This window comes from Lepisma saccharinum, chromosome 1 (genome assembly GCF_977018435.1).
Source record: "Lepisma saccharinum chromosome 1, izLepSacc3.1, whole genome shotgun sequence".
Lineage (NCBI taxonomy): Eukaryota > Metazoa > Arthropoda > Insecta > Zygentoma > Lepismatidae > Lepisma > Lepisma saccharinum.
In genome coordinates, this window is record NC_139229.1 from 53,735,983 (window position 1) to 53,761,333 (window position 25,351).

General features: G+C 40.0%; 1 protein-coding gene across 3 annotated transcripts in view; it reads left to right on the forward strand.

Annotated features, from left to right (window-relative positions):
- Positions 1 to 25,351, forward strand: part of LOC145995247 (protein Wnt-5b-like) — a 966,808-nt gene that overhangs the window by 718,714 nt on the left and 222,743 nt on the right. For all 3 annotated transcript variants that reach the window (XM_083131817.1, XM_083131826.1, XM_083131834.1), the window contains one exon: positions 15,530 to 15,786. In XM_083131817.1, coding sequence (XP_082987943.1) covers positions 15,530 to 15,786 — 257 coding nt within the window. The remainder of the gene's footprint in view (positions 1 to 15,529; positions 15,787 to 25,351) is intronic.

The following is a 25,351-nucleotide window of genomic DNA, read 5'->3' on the forward strand; positions in this document are numbered from 1 at the left end:
GAATTCCAGTTTCTTCTGCCATTTGTTGGAGGAAGAGGCGGGTTGAGAGAGATGTGTGACTTGACGCCTTGTCTTGATGCACCCACACACGATTCTGATCCCTCCCGTAGAGATGGGGAATGTCATGGCGATAAATTGGTGTCAGGACGTTACCCTGACAATAATCGGAATTAACCTTCGTATTTTTGGCAACACAATGTATGGTCAGCTTACATTCAGTGAACCATCTTTGAAAGTCCCTCGAACCTGTCGATCGATAAAAAATTGCACGTGGCTTGTGACAGTCATCAAGATAAACATATGCCTCGTCCAATGTAACAAGGAACTTCCATTTTTCACCTGACAGGTGCCGCTCATAAAACTTTCGACAGTTGGTGCGACCTTCCTGGATGTGTTTTGGCAAGAGCTTATGAACATGCTCCTTGTGTCGCTTTTCCAAATCCAAATCGTGGTCAATGATGGTGTGCACTCTTCAGTGATGTTTGTAGCCGGTTTGCGATACTTCTCTGTGTGGCTGGATTCTCCTGGTGACCAGCGACATGACATCCCGGATTGTAGCTGGTGTGCGGCTAGTGGCAGGCCGGGAGTTGGCCTGTTTCTGCTCCACAGGAATCATCCCACGCCTCATCTTACCTGCCCCTTTCAACACCTGTGATATGCCATTTCTGGACAGAGTGAATCCACGCTCCTTACACAGTTTTATAATGGCACTATAACTGTAGTTTACGTCGGAAAGTGCAGTTATGTAACCCTCCCAATATGCACTGATTTTCGGCGGCATTCTTCCCGATACGCAATGACCACACCTGTCACGCACAGTCAACGGTCTAACGTGTCCACACGACTGGCAGCTTCGTTCTCTTCACGCTTGTAGGTGCTGCAAAAGGTGTGCAATTTCGTCACCATAGATCGGAAACAACCTCTGTATACCCAACCCGAATGTATGTTGATTTGATTTGTGATAATAATTCGTAGTTTTTGTTTTGTTTATTGGATGGTAGTAGGACGGTAGATAATATTGTTAATGTGGGTTTGGTAATTTACAGGTGAGAACAGGTCAATGAGGAAGAAGATGGCGTTAACATTGCAGTAAAGAATTTTTATCGTCGAGTCGTATGTAAGGCATACCTCCTCTAAGGTTTGTTATTGACGAATTTAGGGTTAACATCACATGAGCAATTGCAAACATAACACAGCATCAGCTGCAGAACACATTCCAAAATATGCTTTAAAATAACAGACCTGTGTCTGCAGATGGGGGGAGGCCACTTTCAACATCTCCTGTAGTGGCATATGTAGTTGTACGCTGTAATGCATTATGGTACATTTCCTTACATGTTCCATTTGTGTATACTTTACAGAAAAACAAATAAACACAGTGTTATAATTGTCTGGGTACACTTTAATTTGGAACACCCGGTATACCGCATTGCAGTGAAGTCAGTATTTCAGGCTCTAGGTGTCACATTTGTATTGATGGCGACTGTACATTATCGACCTTTTGACAACAAAAGTACATCACAACTGGACACCTATCAGTTCAAGGAAGACTTGCTCCCCTCCCTCCCCTGTAGGTATAGAAAGGTTCGACTTGCAAAAATCCAAACAGCCCTACTTCTCCGTATAAAATTTCTGGGCACGTTACCCAACAACGAAAAGAAATGTTCAATGTTTTAAGCACAATAAACAGTAATGAGTTTGTTCGCAATTTCCGGAGAAAGAAACGTGTTTGGGACACAATAAACGCATAAATCTTAAATCGGGTTGTTTATGGGAGGAATTAAGCATCATTTAGTGAGAGTCCTCGGATTCCCTCAGAGAGCAGTTGTGGCGCAAGAGGCTCCGAGGTAATGGCCCAGAATGAATCACTCCACAGAAGAAACTTGAACAAATTCAGAAGCCGTCTTTCCTCTTTTGGAAATGCCACGCTGTCCTTTTCTTTTTTTTCGTAATGGAATGCATCCTGTCCACGACTGGGATACCCGACTAAAGTATTCAGCAATTATCATTGCAAAGTACTCATCTGCACGTTAATGAGATTGTGGAAGCAGCAAAGGGGGCTGGACACGTGATACGAACATTTACTTTCATTGGTCAGGTTGCATTGCGTATGTAGAGTTTGGTCTTATTTTTTGGTTTTACTTAGTATTTGTATTACTTTTTTAATGATGGCTGCTAGAGAAGGTATTATGTCTAGTTATTTTTATATTTGTGGATTTATATTTTTATTAATTATAACTATCGTTTTTTTTATAATGAAGCAGAATTTCCCCGCTTCTTTCAATCCGTGTGGATTAGTAGTTATGTTCATCCATCTAAGCGGGTGGGTTGGGGTTGTGCCCCCTCTGAAAATTATGACAGGCGCTAAAATTGCTAAGTTTTTACTTAAAATGACAAAATATTCATTTAAATATGTAGTTACTGAGATTTCGTGTTAAGAAGCCAATTATTGCTATAACGCACTTAAATTGCCATGATATTAAATGGTAATCCCGAAATACGTCATGGACACATTTCAAAAATATAGTTTTTGTATTTTTATTTCTGTTATTTAGCGTCACTTCTCTGCCGATTTGGTCAAATCGCGATGATGCGAATGAGTAAATGATTGTGGTCAAATTGATTGGTTCATTGAATTTATTGATTTTACTCCGCATTTCTGCCTCTTTTGGCTAATTGCAAAGATGATGATGAATGGTGATGAAGGGACAATCACAAGCGCATATCGACAGCACACAACACAAGTCCCGTAGGGGATTATCCTGGCCATGGGTCCAGACGCCAGAGCCTCGTTAGTCTTCAAAATGCAGTCCAGGGTGTACTAGGTGGAAGTGAGGTTGACATTTGAGAGTGTTTGGAAACAGTCACCCCTTACATTCCGATTGTGTAACTTTGAAGAGACACTCACAAAAAAAACAGCCCTGCCAAAGCCGAGATTCGAACGCGGAAACTTCAGTGACGAGATAGAAATCCGATCACCGAGCCGGATATACGTATATTGTTAACTTCTTGACTTACTTTAGTTCGCTTTTCTGCGACTTTTGGCTAATAGCGAAGATGAGAATCATTGGTGATGTTATAAATTTTATGAAGGGACACTCACAAAGAACACCCGCGCCCAGGCCGAGCTGTGCTAACCACTCCGCCACGGAGGTCGGCGCTATATATAGTTATTACTTACGAGATTTTTCCAATTAATTCAAAACCCGATTCTTATTCAGCATAGATGAATTCATCCAAAATTAATAACAAATATGGCCGTAAGAAACAAAATTGAATAATAAATATAATTTTTTTAAGTCACATTTTACAGATCCTCAAGCTAAACAAAAAAAAAGTTTTAAAGATTGAATTTCACCACTTGCCTGAAATGGTGGATGGGGTGTGGATGAGGGTTGAAAAGGGGAGGTGCCAGACGCTGTTCATCATGTAGTTCAATTTTCACCTCCTACATGGAGACAAATATCTCATCACTTTAAGTAGCAGTGTTGCCAGCCTGATGGAAGGAAAATCCCCCGCCTTAACTCATCACAGATAATTATAATTGTTGGCACCGTTGAAGCTTTAGCCATTGCAGCTACAACAGTGTCGTATCCAGAAGGAGATTTGGAGGGCCTCTTTTTGACCGGAAATCTATTGTAACCAACATCTGAATAGTTTTTAAATACAAGCAATGATAGGTGTAACCAAAGGATGGCTTTTGGGGCTGCAGCTCCTTCCAGAATCTAAAAACTACTCTTCATTAATTTCCGATAACAATATATTTTTATACATGTTCGTGTATGCATGTATGCAACTTGATTGTTTTAAAATAAATATTTTAGGTCCTAGCATAATTATATTAATATCATCATTTATCATACTTTCAGAATGCAAACACAAGTTTCTAATTCAGGTTTGCAACGCAGGCCTACTTATAATTTCTTTAATGACGTGTTTAAAAGCGAAATTATGTTTTAGTTTGATTCTTAGAAGCAGGTTAGATATTGGACTTCATCCCTCGCAGAGGTTACAACCAATCATGTTGGAAATATTTTGCCCTGTGAAGCCTTGCCCTCAAAAAAGAATCCTGGATGCGCCATTGTAAAGAACATCTTATGCGGGCAGTTCTCGAAATGGATGATTGGCTGACTCTAGGGATGCTTGTATGATCCAACATTGGGACAATAATGGAAGTGGGGAGTGCCTATGTAAATTGCTTAGTGGGGATGCTTTACGCAACTTTTCTTAACTTCGGGGTAATGCCCCCCTCAGCTTTTCACTTCGAGCACTATACTACTACAAGACGAGACGAGACGAGTCTCCAAGTTTGTTTTTATGTAGACGTTATGCACAGAAAGCCTAAACGGGACTGGGCCTACAGTTTAAAGTCACTCGAATCGCTATGTGTCCCCGCCGGGTATCGAACCCGGGGCTCCTTGATTACAAGGCGACGACGTAACCACTCCGCCATCGGGGAGGTCCAGAAGAAGTCTCGTAGCGTCAAAACGAGGCGTCGAACCGAATGATATTTTACCTTGTTGACCTCTACAAGCCGTTAAAATTTGTTCCATGACACGCTTTTCGAAAGTTGATGCGAGAACGTGATAGTTTACAAATCGAGACGAGAAGAAGACAGACATTTGCAAGTCGTGTCTCGTCTCGTCTAGAACCCAGGATGATCTTTTTTTTCCTTCAATATTAATCTTCAACCTGAAAACTCCAAACTCTGTGTTCGGAGTACTCCTTTGCGAGCGTCCTTCATCAATTTCGTTTAGTCATCATTCATCCTGGGATTGGATGGTAGCCTAAGAGGCAGAAAAATGACGTAAAGTAAGAAAAACAAAGAATTAATCGATGATGGTGGGTGACATAATTTGTCGTATACAACGCTGATAGACACATTTGAAATATATCGTGTCGGACCCTTTGCTGGAAGTTTCTCCCAACAGCGCTGTAATTTGGGCCGAAACAATGGCATCATCGAGGGAGCCCGCTGAGTAAAAGTACACCTATCCATTGTAAGCAAATGACGCTGGGAGGGAAGCGACCAAAAGCTCCGACGTAAGCCGAATGGGATTTAACTTGCAAAGGGGGGTCCTCACACGCCCAGGCAGGAGCAGACATCACCTTTGTGATCGGACGAAGTTGCCGCCTCCTAGTGACAGGATTTTCACGATGATTCAAGTTCTCTTTGTTACATCAAAACTTTTACTGTTCCGTTGTCTTTGCTTTGGATTTCGTACGGGGGAGGAACTTCTGTAGTGATGGGAGAAGGGTGAACAGGTGATCGTGGCCTGAGGCTTCTAAAACTAACAGTGAATCGCGTAAGTTAACATAGAAAATTCGCCTATCTTTCATGGTCATGTCAGATATTATTAGAATAATTAAATTAAGAAGATTTAGATGGGCATGCCATGTGGCACGAATGGGAGAGGAAAGAAGAGTTTACAGGAATTTTGTTGGGAAACCTGATGGTAAGAGACCTGTAGGAAGGCCAGGACGAACATGGAGGAATAACGTTGAGATGGACCTAAAAGAAATCGATAAGGATGGAAAAGATTGGATTGATCTTTCCCAGGAGTTTCTGCAACCATAAACCTTCGGGTTTCATAAGACTAGAGAGTTTGTTAAGTAGTTCACGGTCATAGGAGAAATATACTCTCGGTGAAGGGGTTCATATATAATTGATCCTATACTTATAAAGAGTCACTATTAGAGTGCAACAGGAAGAGGATTTCGCTTGAGCGCCAAATAGTTCGCACGGACGACGCTAGATAGCGTTTGAGAGCTTCTTTGCTCCAGCAAACAACGCTCGAACAGGCCAAACGAGCGGCATTAAACTGTAGTTTAGTCTATCTTACCAATACACAGTAAGGGTAAAGGTAAAGTGTTCCCCTGTACTTAGCACCACGCCATGAAGGCGTATAGGGGGTGTGGGGGTAACGCCCCACACACCAATACACAGTGATATATGAAAATGAAAGAGATGGATGTAGGCTGAAACTACCAAGGCGAATATTTTACATAATATATTTCTACGATTATTGCGTAGAGCGTAGGAGACTTGAACGAATACGAGTGGTACTCTTTGTCACGTGCAACTAAAACCATGTGTTTTATGAAACTGAGTGCACCATTTCAGTCAAATAGTTTGTGGACTGCTGCTGTGTGTCGCCACCATGTACAGCTTGCAGGATCATGTTAACTTTGGTGATCTTTGGCAGCAAGAGCAGTTACGCTGCAGGAATCTGTGGATCAAGGCCGGGCATGACGGTGGAGAAGGGGAGAAAGCGAGTGGGCGGAGCAAAACAGTGCGAACTGCTACAAACGGCTGGAGGGGGAAATTTTCGTGATATCATTTCTAATTATAATTTAATTTAATATAAACAATTTTATATAATAAGTTGTGCCTCTCTTTATAGTTTAAATTCAAAGCCGAAGACGCGTTGCCCCCTCCATACAAACCCTTTCCCTCTCATGCGTTCATTGGTCGAGCCCTCTCGAGCCGCTACTTACGCAACGAACTTGCCTTCGCTCCACAGACTCCTGGGACAAAGTATAGATAAAGTGATCATGAAGTTAGAGCTTAACCAAGATGAGAAAAACCCTTGCAAACTTGTGAACTAAGGTGGACAGGTGAGTGCTTTCTCCACTTGTTTCCCCTTCGCTTGTGTCGATTTCCTCCGTGCTGTCATGTTCGTAGCCCTGTCTTGCTTCGTTGTAAAGAAAATCAACAAGATTAAACTACTACTCTGCTTTCACGATGTACTGCGATGTGTTGAAGAACGTCGCACATTTTGGCAACGCAAGGGCAGGAGTAGCTACACGGTAAGCAGCTGATTGCATGGCCCACGCTTACTGTTGAAATTGGACGCCAGCTCCTTTATTTTCTTGTCTTGGATGTTGCAGAACTTGGTTGCAGAACCAAGGCGATGGTGTCTATTGTTTCAGTAATCGTCGTGTCGTAAAGAAGAGGTGATTGCAGGACATAGGAGAAAGATAAACTTTTCATCCGGGCGAGTTGGCGCCCCCTCCCCTACTTTCTACCCCCCCCCCCCCCGATCTTTCTACCCTGGTCCTCCTACTTTCCGTCCATCTTCCTCCAATGTCAAATATGACCATGTTATACGGTTTTTAATGATGAAAAATAATAGCCTTAATTTGAAAGTATACTTCAAGTGTTACTGTTAAAGAACACGTTTATTGTAGATGTTTATTTTATGCCTATATGGTGGCATCAAAATATCAGTGATTGCTACATGATTTTGCAATATGCTTATTATATGCAGCAGTAACTTTAATGAGAAATGAGGTTTTGGTGATGCTGGAGGGCGCCGTCCCGGGCAGTCCACCGGGTCGCCTAGCCCATAAGCCGCCCCTGCAAATGGAGATCCTTCAGTAAGTTGAATGGCTTCGTACTAAAGCCTGAATCACACGGAACTGGATTTCCAGTAGGAATGCCCTAGTTGGCGCTGGACTGGCTACCCATTTGCTAGTTTTCGCCTCACACGATACTTGTTGATCGCCTTTTGTGCGCAGAGCAGACAATCTGTACTGTAAAGATGGACGAGCAATTTGAAGAATGTTGTAGGAGAGTTATTACTTTGTGCTTTTATTAAAAATTAAAAAGAAAAATATGGACTAGAGATTGGCTCGAAATAAATATAGTAATCAATGCGTACCGAACAAGCTTTTTAATTAACTCGGGAATGCATATTCAATATTCATACATGAGATTCGCAGGAATCATTCATCATTCACATTTTTTTAAAAAATCAAACATTTAATTTAATACACTTGTAATAATAAAGATAATGTCACGTACACATCGCATCGCTTTGCATAAATACCTAAATATTAATGAACTGAACACGAATGCACTGCACGTCATCTCGTTGCTTTTTTTTTTTTTTATCGAGAAACAAACTAACAAACAGCCAACACTCGGAAACCACAGACAAAAACTCCCCTTTGCAAACTCACAGATTATCTTCACATGCACAAACTTTGCTCTGATTGGCTGTCCCACAGAGTCTAGTCTAGGGGAGCCAGTAGCAATTAAAACATGTCCTATTCCTCCAAACCAGTCAAGCAGCCAGCCAGCCAGGCAGTCATCACATCCGGGCAGGTAGACAGTTCAGCGCCAACTAACTGGATATCCAGTTCCGTGTGATTCAGCCTGAAGTTGAAGAAAGTACAATTGTCCTTGCTGAATTGAAGTTGAGCTCATTTTCACGCTAGACCTCTTAAACTTGGTGATTTATAAACATTTGAAGTGATGCATCTAGAAGACGGTTACTAAGAAATCAGAAGGGAAAGCTACAGCTGAGAAGGTGCTAACTTCCGAAGGGTGGAAAGCTCTACCTGCTAATCGAAAGGTGTTATCTCTTACAAGATGGCGCACCCGATGATGTATGAGTTTGACCCTTGTTCATTGTTTCTTTCTCCTTATCCCAGGACGGTGCCGGCAAGATTGAAGACACTTCTGAAAAGATCCTCATCTCAACATCCCTTACTTTCACGGATCTCCTAGCAATGAATAACCGTAAAAGATTTATTTTCCTCCCCGTATCTTTAATTAATTGAAAGAATTTGTTAATTTTCACAACGCCAAGGATCAGTGTCGAAAAAAGTGCCTCGTTAAGATCTGTTGGGGTTGAGGAGTGAGATACGATCTCTTGAGTTCGGTTCGGCGGACGAAAGATTCCTCAGGAAGCTTTGAGACCTACAAAGCTTTGTAGCAGGCACCAGAAGGTCCTCGGGTTTTAAGTGAGAGTGTCAATACCGTCTCCTTGGAACGAAGTGTGTACTTTGTTATTTCGTCCACAGTTTATGAGACTCGAGGAGGGGAAGAATGTAACTGAAGAAGAAGCTCTTTTGGAATTACATAAAACATGTTAGGAGCTTCTTTCATCAAGTACAAAAACGGTGTAAAAATAGACGAATGGCTTTTTCTCCCCCCCAGACGATTTTCCCCTTAGTCGGTCGCATGAGGTTGCTGGGTTATATTTGCCTTGGCGAGGACTTTTTATTTGTCGACTTTCAAAGCTCCTTTGTCACATATTAAGTGAAGAATTTCATCTTGCTGGGTGACTTTTTGGACTGACGCTCCTCGATCTGGAACACAATGGTCGTCTGGGAGTGTAGTGCAATGCTTTTACTTTCATTTTTGAAGTTTTTTGTCACCTCATCGGTGACCACTTTCCAGTATTAAAGTAGGGTTCCTGAGTTTTTCCCTTGGGAGGTCTTGTAAATAAGATCCGTAACAATTTGAACTGTCTGTAAATTGATTTGAGGTCAGTTTTAAGTCTACTTTATGCACATATAGGCTAATAGAGACTGGACCTACAGTTTGCAGTTGGGTCAGAATCCCTACGTGCCTCCGCCGGGTATCGAACCCCGAAACCCTTTATTACAAGGCGACGTTACCACTACACAATCGGATGTAATTGGATGCTTTTACACTAAATATATGTTTGCCCTGGAATACAAATACAGGGTGGCCCCAAAAAAGGTCAACGAAATATTGACTTCAATGCTATTGGTTACTTTTTTGTGGGCCTCCCATGCTATCAATGTTGGTAAAATTAAGAAGGTCGATCCGTAGCCAAGCGAAGACAGGAAATTCCACGGACCTTGGGATCCTGGCGGTCAAAACAAGTCCCCCCAAAAGTTCTGGAAGCGAGAGCTCGAACAGTTTTTCCTTGACTAACCTTTCAGGGAAGGAATGTGCCCTGAATGCCGCCAAAAATGCAGGCAGGTTTCCGTTTGGTTCAAGCAAAAATGAACGAGTTGATTGCATGGAATTATTGCAACCATTGATCCGTTCTTTCTCACTTGTTTCCCTCATATGTGATCAGAATTCCTCTGTAGAATGAACAGCGAGGTGTGTGTTCAGGTTGTGAATTGAATTTCTTTTGTCTTTGCCTCTTCTATTGTTTACGAACCCAATAGATCAGGATTCCATTTCGTGTGATTCTTTCAGTGACAAAAGGGGGAGTCTGTTAAAAGTATGTGGCAAATACGAGTTTCAAACTTGAACCGCAGTGAACTAACTGAATTACGTGGCCCTGATATGCGGTTAGGGATTGATACTATTATTTTATTTATTCTTACACCGTTAGAAGTTACTGTAATTTTTTTAATATATTCTAACGTTAAAATTTAACAGTCTGCCAAATTTGCCAAACCGGACGAAACCTTTTTTTAAAATTTAAATCTGAATATTAATTATATCATGCTTAAGGATAGAAAGTAATGATTATAAGTTGCATTTGAGTACATCATATATATATTTTTTAAAACTGAATCACTAAAATTACATTGCCGGCTCGGTGGTCCAGCGCGTTAAGTGACTGAGCTACCGATCTCACGACCGAAGTTCCCGGGTTCAAACCCCGCCGTGGACAGGAATGGGTGTTCTTTGCGAGCGTTTCTTCAATTAAAATTTTCTACAATATCACTCATCTTCGTCGTTGTTTACTCAAATGTAACAGAAAACGACGCTATGTGATAAAAATACAAATATCTACCACATATAACAGCAGAAACACCTATACCCTGTCCCCTTTATCTCTGGAGCAAGCGAACGAAAACAAGTATCTGGGCAAGTAGTGACGCGAGACGGTTCCACCAATGAACGCGTGAGGAGGGGGAGAAAACGACTGCAGTTACCAGCCTTCACAGCGGCGTGTACTGCTTCGCTCTGTCCACTGGATTTCCTCCCCTTCTCTGACGCTATGCGCAGCCTTGCTCTAGTGATACCTGAGACAGGGTATAATCTTGAACATGATACGCCTTGTTTATTTTTACCACATGTAATGTTTTATTTGTTATTTTGAGAGTAATATGTTTGATTTATTTGTTTGCTTTAATATTGTTAGTGTTGTTATTAAACTTGTAATTTTGGCTGTACGTTGAATACACGCAGTATCGGAAGCGGAAGTCATTTCCGGTATAATGAAAAAAATAGAACTGTCCAATCTTTTATTGAATCCGTTGCCAGGGCAACAGTGTGTGAAAAGACTGCAAGTAGTTGGATTTTGCGTGAGGTGACAAAAAAATTGTGAAAGACACTGTTATAAATATCAATGTATCGTGTTTATGTAATTAAGTATAGTGGAATTAGAATGCAGTGAACGTTTTAGGTGAAATGGCATTAAGAAACCTTGTACAATGACAAGATGATAGTTATTTTTTTCTGACTGCACGCCCTGAGAATGCTCAGTGCAGTAATAACGTACAGGAGAGTCCCATAACTCTGCAGCACAGGGAGATTGGGTAACTACCGTGACGTAGTAATCCAGTGTCGCGCACCAAAGGAAACGTCACAAACAAACAAGAATAGAATCAGTATCTTCTGATGGTGATTTCTAAACTGAAAGAAGATTTTAGCAAATTAATTGACGCTGAAGCAAACACTAGTGACGTTGCCAGTGGGGGCTGTGCTTGGGGAGGGACTTTCATTTTTTAACGGTAGATTAAAGGGAGGGTGCTCTTCGAGCTCAAGCTTCCCCGATGGCATAGTGCTAACGTAGTCTCCTTGTAATCAAGGTGTCCAGTGTTCGATACCCCGTGGGGGCACATAGCACAGTGGTTCTGATCCCACTTTAAACTGCATAGGTGTTGTCTTGATTAGCCTTTCTGTTGACTTAAAACAATAATTCATTCTTCGAGCTCAAATACGCAGTTTTAATGATATTTTGGGATGTATAAGGTATGCCCAAATGAAAAGGAGACTGCGGTTATATCTAAAGAATATTATTGACAGAATAATTTGCATTACATAATATGTGAATTACAGTTAATGTGTAACATGATACCTACACGTAATTGCCATTGATATGGATGCACTGATCCCAGCGTGTAGGAAGGGAGTGGATATCTTCAGTGGAGAAACTCCTAGGTTGCTTACGGATCCAGTTTTTCATGGTGTTCTGCACTTCCTTTTCGCAGGTGAACCGTTGACCTTTCAGTGATTGTTTTAAGGAGCGGAAGATATGGGAGTCACATGGGGAAATATCGGGGCTGTATGGAGGATGTGTGAGGAATTTGTGAAGCATGCTCGCCTACTGCGCGAAGAAATTGGAGTACAGCTCTCTGTGCTGATCTGGAGGAATCCATAATGCAACGTCCGCCCAAGACAACTCTCGCCAACTGAGGAAACGGTAGGCGAAGCCGTTCGCTACACCTGCAAACTGGGACAAACACTGCACCATCTCTCGGCAAACATATTTATCTTCTTCGATTAGATACAATGCTACTACAGCAAAGGTCTTCTTTTCATTTGGGCATATTTAGTGTGCCTGCCCCTCCTAGAAAATATGCCCCCTGTATCTCCGCACTCATTTCTTGCATGGGCACTGTTGAATAATAATAATAATAATAATAATAATTTTTATTGTAGAAACATGTGAGAACATCACATGTATTACAATCGTCAGAAATATACATATAAAGTATCTATAGATCTTACAAAAAAAAACAACATCCAAAAAGCATTTTAGAAACGTAACACCACTTACATAAATTTAGTAGTTAACATTATTGTTTTACAATCATAACTATTTTACCTAATACAATTAATTTCAAAGAATTCTTCTACTCTATATATACAGTTATCGGTTAATATTTTTTGTACTTTTCTTTTGAATTCTAAAAAGGGCAGTTGCCTTAAAGACAGAGGGAGAGCATTGTGAAACTTAACTGACATGTAGTAGAAGGTTTTTTGTGTCTTGTTGTAATTACATCTAAACAATCCTAAACAATCCCTATTTCTGGTTTGATAGGTATGTGAACACCCTAACTCCTCATAACTGTGAATGTTCTCTTTTATATAGAGTAGGCATTGGAATACAAAGATAGCAGGAGCTGTCATAATACCTAGTCTAACAAAACTTAACTTATAGTGGCCACGGCTTGGAAGACCACACATTAATCTTACACATATGTTTTGCAATTTTAATAACCTTTTTATTGAAGGCTGATGACCCCAAAGTAAGGTACCATAGCTTAAGTGACTGTGTATCTGTGCATAATAAACAGTTTTTAGAACCTTCAAGCTTACACACAATCTTAACCTACGCATTAAATAAACCCCTTTGCTAACTCTGGATTCAACTCTACTGATATGATCCTCCCATTCCAAATGATGATCTATTAAGAATCCCAAAAAGGTGACAGAATTCTTTTCATGCCCTGTATTATGATTATTACTATTATATGTAAGTTCCAGGTTTTGGATCTTATCAGTGTTTATACAAAGCAAGTTAGCAGTACACCAGTCCTGTACAATATCGGAAGTAGATTTTAATGAGGACCTTAAAAGATTATTAGAATCAGAGTTCAAACAGATATTGATATCATCAGCAAATAGGTAACTACTGACCAAGGGTGTTGAAATGTTATATGGCAAATCATTTATGTAAATAATAAAAAGAATATGACCCAGAATAGATCCTTGAGGTACTCCATGTTTAACAGGTAACAAGTTTGACTCCATTTCTTCAAAAACTACTCTCTGAGATCTCCCACTTAAATATGATTGCAAAAGTGACAGCGCTCCATCCTCAAAACCATAAAATCTTAACTTTTTTAGCAGAAGAGAGTGAGATACAGTATCGAATGCTTTGGACAAATCATATAGTTTCACATTAACAAATTTTACTTTGCCATTTATATTATTTACAGAACGATACATAATTGTCCAGTTAACAAGTGATAGTTCATCGTGAAATTTTAAAATATTTTCCTCTTTCATTAGTCCCACCCTTAACTTGCAGTTTTTGGTATCAATTTTTGATGAGACTTTAGGAAAATTAACCTGAGACTTAAGTAAAACTGCCCAATGATCAGATACAACAGTTTTAACAATTGAGCTTTTAATTAACCCATCCATAACAGTAACTATGTTATCAAGGCAACTTCCACCTCCGAGTTTGGGCCTAGTAATCTCAGTTGTAGTTATAGCTAAATTGAACGAGGAAAATAGATTATTTAACATAACACCTTCTAGATTCTTTACTAACCTAAAGTCAATATTGAAATCTCCACATAAAATAATCTTAGCATTAAATGTACACACATGTTCTAAGAGGTTGTGTGTATCTGATGATTGTTTGTGCTTGAATATTTAGCAGCGTGGAAACGTAATGCGCCCATTGAAAGGCAACTAGCTTCAAGATATAGCCATTCGGGAGCAAAGCAGCTGTAAGGGACTTTTATAAGTGGAAAATAAGCGAGCATCGGAATCGCAAACGACGCCCCCGAGGAGGCATCCTCGTTTTATGACTCAATGAGCGCTAAGCGGAGAAATCTTAATGGTCCTTGTTGCTCTCGTAACTAGGAGCTGCTCTTTGAATTGCTTTATTGCAAGACCTACACACCTCTTTTGGTCAGTGTTTCTTTTAAAGAATATTAATAAGCAAACCTTAAAAGTTAATCGACTACTTCCGTGTTAACCTTAGACAAATTACTTACGACATAATAATATACTGCGGAATTAAAATGTACTCTGATTGGTTCGGTTTATTTAACGTTCCATTTCTGGCAATTTTAGCACCGTAGATCTAACCTGAGACTTGCTTCGAGACCATCCCCAGTAACACGAATCTAAATATAACTTGCATACTTGCAAAGCAGGGTGGATAAAAAATCATGATTTGTTTTTTTTTTAAAAAAAATGTTGATTTTTAATTTAAATCGATTTTTTTATTATTTTTTAAAAAAACATGCTTAAAATTGCTTGCATGATTTTTGGCACCATGCACATAGGTATATGGTTTTTATAGAAAGGCTTTTTCGAGTAAATGGCCCTGTAAAATATTCGAACAGTTTGATTAAAGCAAATAAAAAATATACGTAAACATACATTTTTCTGTTTCTGATACTGTAGCTACTATGGGAATATTTGTTGAGTGTGTTAATGAAACTAATAATAATTTCAGTAACTTTTCTTCCAGTGAAACTAAAACATTCTGGATGTACTCTATAATTGTAACTTAAATTCTTTTAGTCTTTGTACCAGAATTTTGGAGACTTTTTTAATGATAGTTCGAAAAATTTCAGCTGCCATGTTTATTTACAGTTTAATGATATTGACACTATTTATGGTTTAACATGATTAGTATTTTGTGTATTTTTCTACACAAAATGTTTGCTATTTTTGCTCAAAAAAATATTGAATTTTAAACGAAGAGAAATCCTGTGTTTACATTTCCTTTCGTATGAGCTTCACACAATGAGTACATATATTTTATTTCCATTATTATCCGATCTTAGAACATAATAATCACATTAAATAATTACGAGAGTAATGTACTTTCACCAAAAGTGATTCTGAAATCTACAAAATCCTTATGTATGTACATTACTCTATAAATTATTTATTTAGAGTGAATTAAATCAGTGATTTTTTTTGAAAAAATCACTTGATTTAAATCAGTCCACCCTGTCGCAAAGTAACCTAATGCACCGTGCGGATTTTTACATAATAGGTAATCAAAGTATTCACAACCATTTTCTATATATGCTCTTCCTGTCCTTACAGGAACATAGGAATGCAAGGCTCCAGCGTGTGGATGACGCCACAGCTCTACCTCATTGGGTCCTCACCTCTTTGCAGCCAGATCACGGGTTTGTCTCCGGGACAGACCAAGCTCTGCCAGCTGTACCAGGACCACATGGGGACGGTGGGCAGAGGAGCCAGGACGGGCATCGGCGAGTGCCAGTGGCAGTTCAGGCACCGGCGGTGGAACTGCTCCACCGTGGAGGATTCGACCGTCTTCGGGCCAGTGCTGCAAATAGGTGAGTACATTTATTTATTAAAAAGCGTTCAGATATGGCAACACTGGAATTTTAATACTGAAGAGAGTAATATAAATAACACAAAAATACATAATAATTTAACTTTGATAAAAGATGTTTTGCATTTTGTATTGTGCACAGTCAATGTGGTGGAGCTATTAGCACAGCGCCCTACGACGCCAGAGGTCTCAGGTTCGAATCGCCGCCTGATCTTTGTTAGTGTCCATCAGTTTCATCCCATCATCACTTATCCTCATCTTCGCGATTGGCCAAAAGTGGCAGAAAAGTAAAGTAAATTAAACTAAATCAATCAATCAAATGTCCCACAACTTAATTCTGCCATGGTGTAACAATTGCTTAATACACTAAGTACAGTCACGGACACTTCTGGGTGGTGAGCCCAATTGAGTTTCAATGGAATCATTAAGACCCTTAAGTTGTTCGTGACTGCACATTCCCACGTTCCCTGTACATTCACGGTTAACTATGTCCAAGTAAGCGATGGTAAAAAAGACCAAAAATTGAAGAAACAGAAGATAAATTTTAAAGTGTTGGAATAGATTGAAGAGAAATGGTAAAGTGTTGGAATATATTGAAGAGAAATGGTAAAGTGTTGAAGGAGATTGAACAGAAATGGTAAAGTGTTGAAGGAGATTGAAGAGAAATGGTAAAGTGTTGAAGGAGATTGAACAGAAATGGTAAAGTGTTGAAGGAGATTGAAGAGAAATGGTAAAGTGTTGAAAGAGATTGGAGAGAAATGGTAGAGTGTTGAAAGAGATTGAAGATAAACGGTAAAGTGTTGAAAGAGATTGAAGAGAAATGGTAAAGTGTTGGAAGAGAGTGAAGAGAAATGTTAAAGTGTTGAAAGAGATTGAAGAGAAATGGTAAAGTGTTGAAGGAGATTGAAGAGAAATGGTACAGTGTTGAAGGAGATTGAACAGAAATGGTAAAGTGTTGAAAGAGATTGAAGAGAAATGGTAAAGTGTTGAAGGCGATTGAACAGAAATGGTAAAGTGTTGAAAGAGATTGAATATAAAGGGTAAAGTGTTAAGTGAGATTGAAGATAAAGGGTAAAGTGTTGAAAAAGATTGAAGAGAAATGGTAAAGTGTTGAAGGAGATTGAAGAGAAATGGTAAAATATTGAAAGAGATTGGAGGGAAATGGTAATGTGTTGAAAGAGATTGAAGAGAAATGGTAAAATGCTGGAAGAGATTGAAGATAAATAGTAAGGTGGGAGCAGGAGAGATTGCATACATAACCGCAATACAAACTGAGATGAACCGAGATGAAGAGAAGAACAGGCAAAGATAAAGTATTTGAAGTGTGGAAATATCCATAGACATTACACGTGATTTAAAGTAATTTATGTCTTAGACAGAAATTACCCCAAATTTACAACAGAGGCTGTAAATGTCTTGTTACGGTAGTTAATTACGTAAATGTGTGGTGACCTTTGAATGCCTATCTGGAAGGCAAGCGCCGAGCTCGGACGTTAATGATGCGCCATACATACTCCAGTTTCCTCCCCTTTGGGTCGCATTATGACCGCCGTGTATACTGTCTGTCTTGTTTCCAACCCCTTATATGGAGGAAATCGGTTCTAATGTGGAAAGAGAAGTCGAAGTACGTTAATACCAAGGCATATATCGTCGGTTGTCGTGGAACGACCCAATACAAGATTCCAACAGTGGTCAAATGGCGTTGTAAATGTATTTGTTTACCAAAGGAAAAGGGCTTTCACTTTCGTGAGTTGTTGTGGACATTAAAACTCTACTTCCTGTTTGGTGGTCCCATGTTAACTGTGTTCTTCATAAATTTCCAACATCTCCTCCAGCAATGTGTGAAGAACTTGATAAAAATCTTGATTCCCTTATGACTCTCCTTTTCGGCCTTTCCGACGTATCTGCTCGTGATTTACGAAGTCCAAAATAATTGAAACACAGTCCCCAATAAAGTAAACGGAGTTATTGTGGGCGATATTCATTTGTCAAGCTTTTATGTTCCGAAGGACTCGTTGGGAAAAAATTGGGCGTGTCAAATCCTCACTGGGTTGACCACTCTTCATTTGTTTTTCCCCGAGCTCTCGTCGATCATGTTCTACATGTACACGATCGGAGAATTCTCCTTATATGTCAACAGCGGTATTAATTGTTATTTCCTTTTGTGGTGTTGCACTCTTCTCAGCAAACTAGAACTCTGATTGAAGACTTCGAGCGTCGGTGCATGACAATTAGACGTGATGGCCTAACGTTAAGTCTAAGAGTGTCCTAGTGGAGATCACTAAGGAGATTTTATTTTTTTAAATTTTCAGCAAGAAATAAATGAATTGGCACATATATTACAGCTCTACATCAACATGTTTCTCTGTTTATGTTTCATTCCATGACTGGAATATTTCATATACTGTGCTCAGCAGGAAATGGTTCGTTATTGTAAACATTAATCACGGTTATTATCACACTCCAACAATTGGAAACTCCGAATAGTTTTCTCCACTTGGAGCATTTCATTGTTACGGGTGAGACTCGCGGACTACATTAAAGTTAAGCTACATTTTTCTTCCAGTTTCTGTGCAAGGAAATATGAAACTTAACCCTGTTGATTAAACATGACTACCTTTAAAATACTTTCCAAGATTTGTAGCTGTGAGTGAACAATTTTGTGTCAAGGGTGGGGCAGACGAAAGACTGCCTCTTCACTTGATAAGAAATTTATTTTAATTTCTGTGAATTGTCAAATGATGGGAAATAAATTATTTAAGACAAAGAGAGAAAGTAATTTACCTTTGAATATTCTAGTAGAGTTGAGGGGGAAATGCAACAGTTAAAGGAGAAATTAATTGTTTTTTGGTGTCACGGATGGGACACAATGGAAGACGGTGTAAATTAAAAAGTTAAAAATAAACTAACAATATAAAATGCCTTCTACCTTCTAACTTAATTTTGAATAATAATTGAATTTTTATGCAAATGACAATGTTAGATTTTTCACTCACAAGATAGGATAAAGTTACAGCATTGCATTTAATTTTAAAAATTGCTGTTCAGGGGAACTTCACGTGGAATGCCCCACTTCTAAAACGCTAAAATACTAAGCTAGTTGCCATATTTACATTGTCTACACTATTACATACAGCAGTTTCATAATTTCAACATCACTACAGCCGTTCATAATTGCAGTCTTTCTCTGACCACAAGATGACGCCAAGTTTTCAACATGCACTACTGTTCCATGGCAGCCCTATTATTTTTCGTTAGCTTTGTCATTGCACGTATATAAGGTTTAAAATATCAGAGTGGTTACCAGTTTTTACAAATGTATCTGTAGGGAAAGTTTTACATTATTATTATTCCTCAAAGTGATATTTTCTATTGATATATATTATTGTCCATGATTTCCTCAATCTATCACGTTCAACAGCGTCTGGGTGAGTTGTTGACTGTGATGGATCCATCACTGATCGAAGTGTTGATGTAATGAATGACAATGATGATGTCGATGGAATTATGAATGCACAGAGACTCTACATTGTCTACGCGCATAAGTAGACTACTAATTATGCAAATGTACATCATTGAATATCATTTGCTCCCCTCGCCCCTTTGAACAGTGTTGCAGTTTAATGCATTCCTACGAATTGTCCAGCAGAATTTCAATGTTATAACGGAATATTCGGTTGTTGGCATTGTAGCGTACTTTGAAGGTTTCCGATAGTCCTTTGATTTTGTGAAAATATTCATATAATATTCAGAGAACGGAATTCGTTCACACTATTTTGGTTTAGTTTTCTTAAGTTCTTAAATACAGTTTTCTTCTACAGCTTTCCGAGCTGAGCATTCTGACAAAACCGTGTCAACACAATAAAGCCTTGCATGAGCATTCAGTGGGAACTAAACTGAGGTTATTGCTAGGGTTGAAGAGTAAGACGAGATAACGAGGATTATCATAGTAGATATCAGCAGAGCAGTTCAGGGGTGTGTGAGACTGAGTAACCGATCCAAAATAATAATAATAAAGCAACTTCCTTGTTAATGTTGAAAATTTCTCTGTCAATAAAATTAGACAGAATACAGAAAAATGCACTCAGTAGGAATCGTTGATATGCTCTTGGCACCACTGCTAAGGAGGGAGAAAACAGCCTGTTAGTCGAAGTTTGACCTTGAACCGCCGATTCTCGAGGGACAGACTCTAGTATTGGTTTTGACAATGCTAACTATCGGCATGACGGGTGTGTGCGGACATGTCAGCAGCGGTATTCGTGCTGATTCATTGCCTTGGGCGGAAGTGGAGGCCACACATTTTTCACCACCGAATTGAGCACGGCGGAGAAAATTTATGCAGTCTTCGTCTGCCAAACATATGACAGCTTGGTCGAAAGGAACTTCACCACCTCACACTCTTATCGCGAGGTACATGCGACAGGCATGATTTCTGTAAGAAGCGAATAAAAACAAGCCCTCTGCGATAGTAGTTACCTCAGAGGCCTCTCTGATTGTGTCGTGACAACGTCGTCGCCTTCCAATCAAGCGATACCGGGTCCGAAACTGTAGGTTCAGTCCCGATCACAGAGCGAATGGCAGTTGTTGTCTAATATACGTACATTAATTTACTGTAACAAGATTTCAGCACGGGTAACTATTGGGAGCAGCACTGCCAGGTTCTGAATTGAGGTTAGACACTGCGATAGGAAATAAGCACAGTGAAGCAATGGTATTTCGTTAAATAAAAGTATATTAACAATTCATACACAAGAATTGTCACTAGTTAGCATTTTTCATTTATTCTTTTATTTCATTATGGGCACGGTCTCGTGAAAGGCATTGTGGTAACATTGACGCCATGCAATCAAGGGACCCCCGGGTTCGATAAACGGTTGGTGTGGATCCTAGATGCAGTCGCGATTAGCCTATCTGTCCATATAGCGGGCCGATAAATCAAAGCCATTGGGTTGCGTGCATCTGCGGGTTGGAACCACTGCTCAGAGAAATTATTTCCAGTCGGTTCCCTAAGCAACAACATTCCACGCAACGAATTCACTCCCATTCGAGTTTCTTTCTTGTAATCTCCATTTTCTGGATGGACCCTTCCTCACTCTTTTTCTAAAACCAATACACTCCCTCTCCCCCCTTTTGTGGAAATCAGGCATCGTCAAAGCGATTACACAGGAATTATCCATGAAACAGTCGGATGTAGAAGATACAAAGAAAAAGTAATTTGACACTTTTATACCTCTTGATCGATCCTTTCCCTCCATAGCTTCTCCCCGATTATTTCAGAGGATCACTTTCCCAATTGTTCACGAGAGCGGTAAGAGTTAGCCACGGCTCATGGAATCCGAAGAGGAGATAGAGACTTAAAATTCTGCCTGGAAACCCTCCCGCGTAAAGCTAAGGGGATGATTTGAATATTCCTTTTTCGTCCCTCTCGAATTCTGTCCGTAATTGCCGCCTCTCTCTTTTGTTTGCTAAAGAAAACGGAACAAATTGAAAGGAAGGGAGGTGGAGAAGAAAGCAGTAGTAAAATAGGATATATCCAATGAGGACGGGTGAATAAAAAACTTGGGATGTTTTGCTAAGTTCCTGTTCAATGAGGATACTTTATTTCGCAAGTCGTGGGATTTTACTGCCAAATCCACTGTAAGCGTTGCAGGAAGTTTCAGCATCTTTTATTGCACGCAATGCAAAGGAAGGTGTATTTGAGTTCGTTCTTTAGAGGCATTCTAACTAGAGCTGCCTGCATTCATTAGCTAGTGGAAGAAATTTGAGTTTGCAACTCTTGGATAAGTTTTGTTTCTTTTATTAGGAACTTTGCAAATAGTGGAGATATTTCGAGTTATTTCATAAGAAGTTTATCAACGAGTGGAGATTTTCAATTTCTTTCACCGGGAGCTTTACAGCTAGTGGAGACATTTCGAGTTCATTCATGACAAGCTTTCCAACTTGTGCATACATTTCAATCCGTCGTGTGAGAACCAGAGGGACGTAACTCAAATTTATCAAATTTACAAGAGAGAAGAAATAATGTATTCTTACGAATATGCCTGATTCGGAGATATATCGATCTTATTCCAAATAGAGCTCTTCAGAGGAGTGTATTTAACAAAACCGAAATCAGCATATTTCTTTTTAGTTACGTTCCACTGTCTATCATACAACTATTGATTGGTTTGCTTCATTATACTTCGCATTTCTGCCACTTCTGGCTAATCGCAAAGATGAGGATGATATAATAGAATCGATCAAGAGACAATCGCAAAGAACACCCATTCCCAGGCCGGGATTCGAACCCTTAGCGACGTAGCTGCACTGGCCACTCCGACACGTTATAGGTTTTCCAACTAGTGGAGACATTTCGATTTTCTTCGATGCTTTCCAAACAGTGTAGATATTTATTTTATATTTTATCACAAGCTATTTCATTCGTCACAAGCTTTGCAATGTGTTATATATATATATATATATATATATATATAATACACACACACACACACACACACACACACACACACCTCCCACACGCAGGGTAATTCAAAATGAATGGTGCAACTTTACGCACTTATTATAACGTTACTATTTATGATAGAAAAGCTTTATTCCCACTTAGCGGACTTATTCTGCTTAGCCGATGCTCCACCAGGATCGCCAGTGTCGCAAAATGGCTAATGACCAGTAGAAGACGTATTGTGTGTTGAAGCTATCGAGATCAATCACATTTGCGCATGCGTTTCGGCAGTAATGCATATGTTTCACCCTTCCGAAAGATTTGCCAATGTTACAAATGCGATTGGTTATAACTATTTTCAGTTCTTACGGCGGGCGCTCTAGAAGCTGGCAGGGGAAGTGGGGAGCGGGGAAGCGACCAATCCAGCGCGATAAGAAACGTAGGGGCCAGTAGAACGAGTTTCACGTAGTGCTTTTTCCGGCCACGTCGTGTCTCTCGGCGCCACTGCTGTTGTCTGGTTGGTCTGTTGCGTAATCCCCGCTCCCCACTTCCCTTGGCAGAACTAGAACCGGCCGCCGTAAGAACTGAAAAGAGCTATAGTGCCTTCGAAACCGTTGACAACGACTTGCTGTCTCGTGCATAGCAAGTACTTGTCTATCGTTGGGACCTTTTCCGCGGCGTCATGATTTGGGCTCCGAATATGGGACGCGCGCAGGTTCGAGTCTCCTGAGGGCAAACGTAACAACTTTTCTCCTGAGATTTCGGCCTGTGCATGGGACCGGTGGCCATCCACCATCGTGAGGAAATTGGGGTGCTACGAATGAGTAGCGTGAGCGTAACCCTGTCATGAAAACCTACAAAACGACTGAGGGTTCGTCGTGCTGACCACACGTCACCACGTAACTGGTTGGATGATTTCCCACATCCAGGTGCAAGTGAGACCGGCAGTCGGTAGGTAGGCCCTGGCCCTCACGGGCTGTTGCGCCACGTGTCATTTATTATTATTATTATATTTATACATAATCGTACCTCTGTAAATTTTGTTCATACTTCTTTCGTTATTTCACAGGTTTATCAATTATTCAGAGTTATAAAAGAACGTGATACCAGTACGTATAAAGAGGAAAACAAGAAAAGGAAAGGGAAAAGAAGTAAGAGCAAAATCGGGAGTGTAAGAGAGAAGGAGATATATACGTCTTACATACATATATATACTATAATATGGTCTTACATTTTTAGTGCCCACCCATATCGATCAATATGGAGCTTCTGACCAACCGGTCGAAAATTTCTGGCGCCGCCCCTGACGTACAGCCACTGCTTTCTGCACTGCTGGGGTCCGCAAAGTACGAGGACGACCTTGGATGGTCCGGTCCACAAACAATCGACTGATTTTCAACTTTTTTAAGGTCTGGAAAATTTCACTGGCTGATTTCCCAACCTTGTGTAATGCGATCACAGCGACACAGATGTCGTAATATCCCCATTCCAAGTTGACAGCTGTAGGTACGTGCTTGCTCTTTCATAGCCACACTCACAATGACTCGGGGTGGAAGCCAGCTCACAGCTCTATTTTTTGCACTTGTTGGATGGTATACGTCAGACGTTTGCAATAGTATTTATGGTAAGACTGGGTATATATTGTGCAAAGTCGTGAAAATCGTAGTCCTGTGAAACCTAGATGAGTGACTACCAAACCAATATTGTAACTAGGACCCGGATGGTTATGAATTTTGCATATGCATATTTTTTAAAAAAATGGCTATTACACATTCAAATGCACATACACGTATGAATCATGTAAACTTTTTGCGTATTATAGAGCCACTACTAAAATTGTATTTTATGTCTGTCCGTTGGACTTCCTTGTCTTCTTAATGAAAGACATTCCATCATTGCTGTTTATTCTCCACTTTCTTTTACAAAACAAGGGGATAAGACTTCTTTCGTCGTCCTCGTGGGAACACTCATCAAGTATACTCTTTTTGAGAGAGAAACTACAATCAGTGGCGGCGATTAGGGGAAGCGAGGGGTAGCAGTTGCCCCCCTACTTTTCGCCACCTTTTCCCCCGCACTATGCTAAACCTTATCTATACTCTCTTTGACCCCCCCCCCCAGTTTTGCACCTTGCCCCCCGGTTTTGGAACCCAATCGCCGCCACTGACTACAACAATGCTATGGATAGTATATAGATGATCTTGAACTTGACACGTCAGATAACGTAACCTTAAAATATTGTCCAATTGTATCTTGTGAAATAGGACGAGTTTTTTTCCGAGTATAAAAATATTATTGCCGAAAACATGAGTTTCAAGGTTGAAAATTCGAGATATCATGATCTAATCAAGTGCAATCATGATCTGCAAGGAATATAATTTTTCTTTCATTTACAAAACAGCAATGTCGGATATACAAGAATGTGTGAAAGAATTTAGAACTACAACTTTTACATTTATTACGTGCTAAATCATTTGAGCTGAAAAAAGAGCAAGTATGTGTTTACATGTAGTGTTTTTGCTGTAACTGAAAGAAAACATTCAAGAAAGGTAAGGTGTTTTGTAAAGTACATATTTATTTGCATATTATGGACATATTCGCATGCATATTTTAGATATTTTAAGTACATAACTGACCGGGCCCTACTTATAACATGACAACGACCATGGTAGCCTATTCCTCACCAAAGGGTGTTTCATTCTGCATTTACGTATCATCGACGAATGCGGTAAAAGAGGAGGGGGTTGTCTGGGAAGTCTTCGATCCGTATTAATTTCGCTTCACAGTCTCCCCAGCCTCTTTCCAGCTCCGTTTTGGAACTCGTTCGGAAGAAGATAAAGCTTCCGCAAAGTTAAACTTATCCAGAAGTTCGTCAGTTTTCCAAAATCCGGCCGTTGAACCGGAAACCAAAAAGGATCTCCTCTCGCTAATGGATGAAAGGGGAGGATTACGCTGGTAAGATATATGTATACTAAGCAGTTCCGTTCACTTAGTTAAATTATCTTCAATCCCCTTCCAGAATCTATTCGTGATTTTCCTCCAGAGGGGGCGTTCTTAACCCAATAAATAGCTGGAGTGATTTGTACTGGAATCTGCTGGTCGGAGCGCAACCGCCAGGATTTATTTG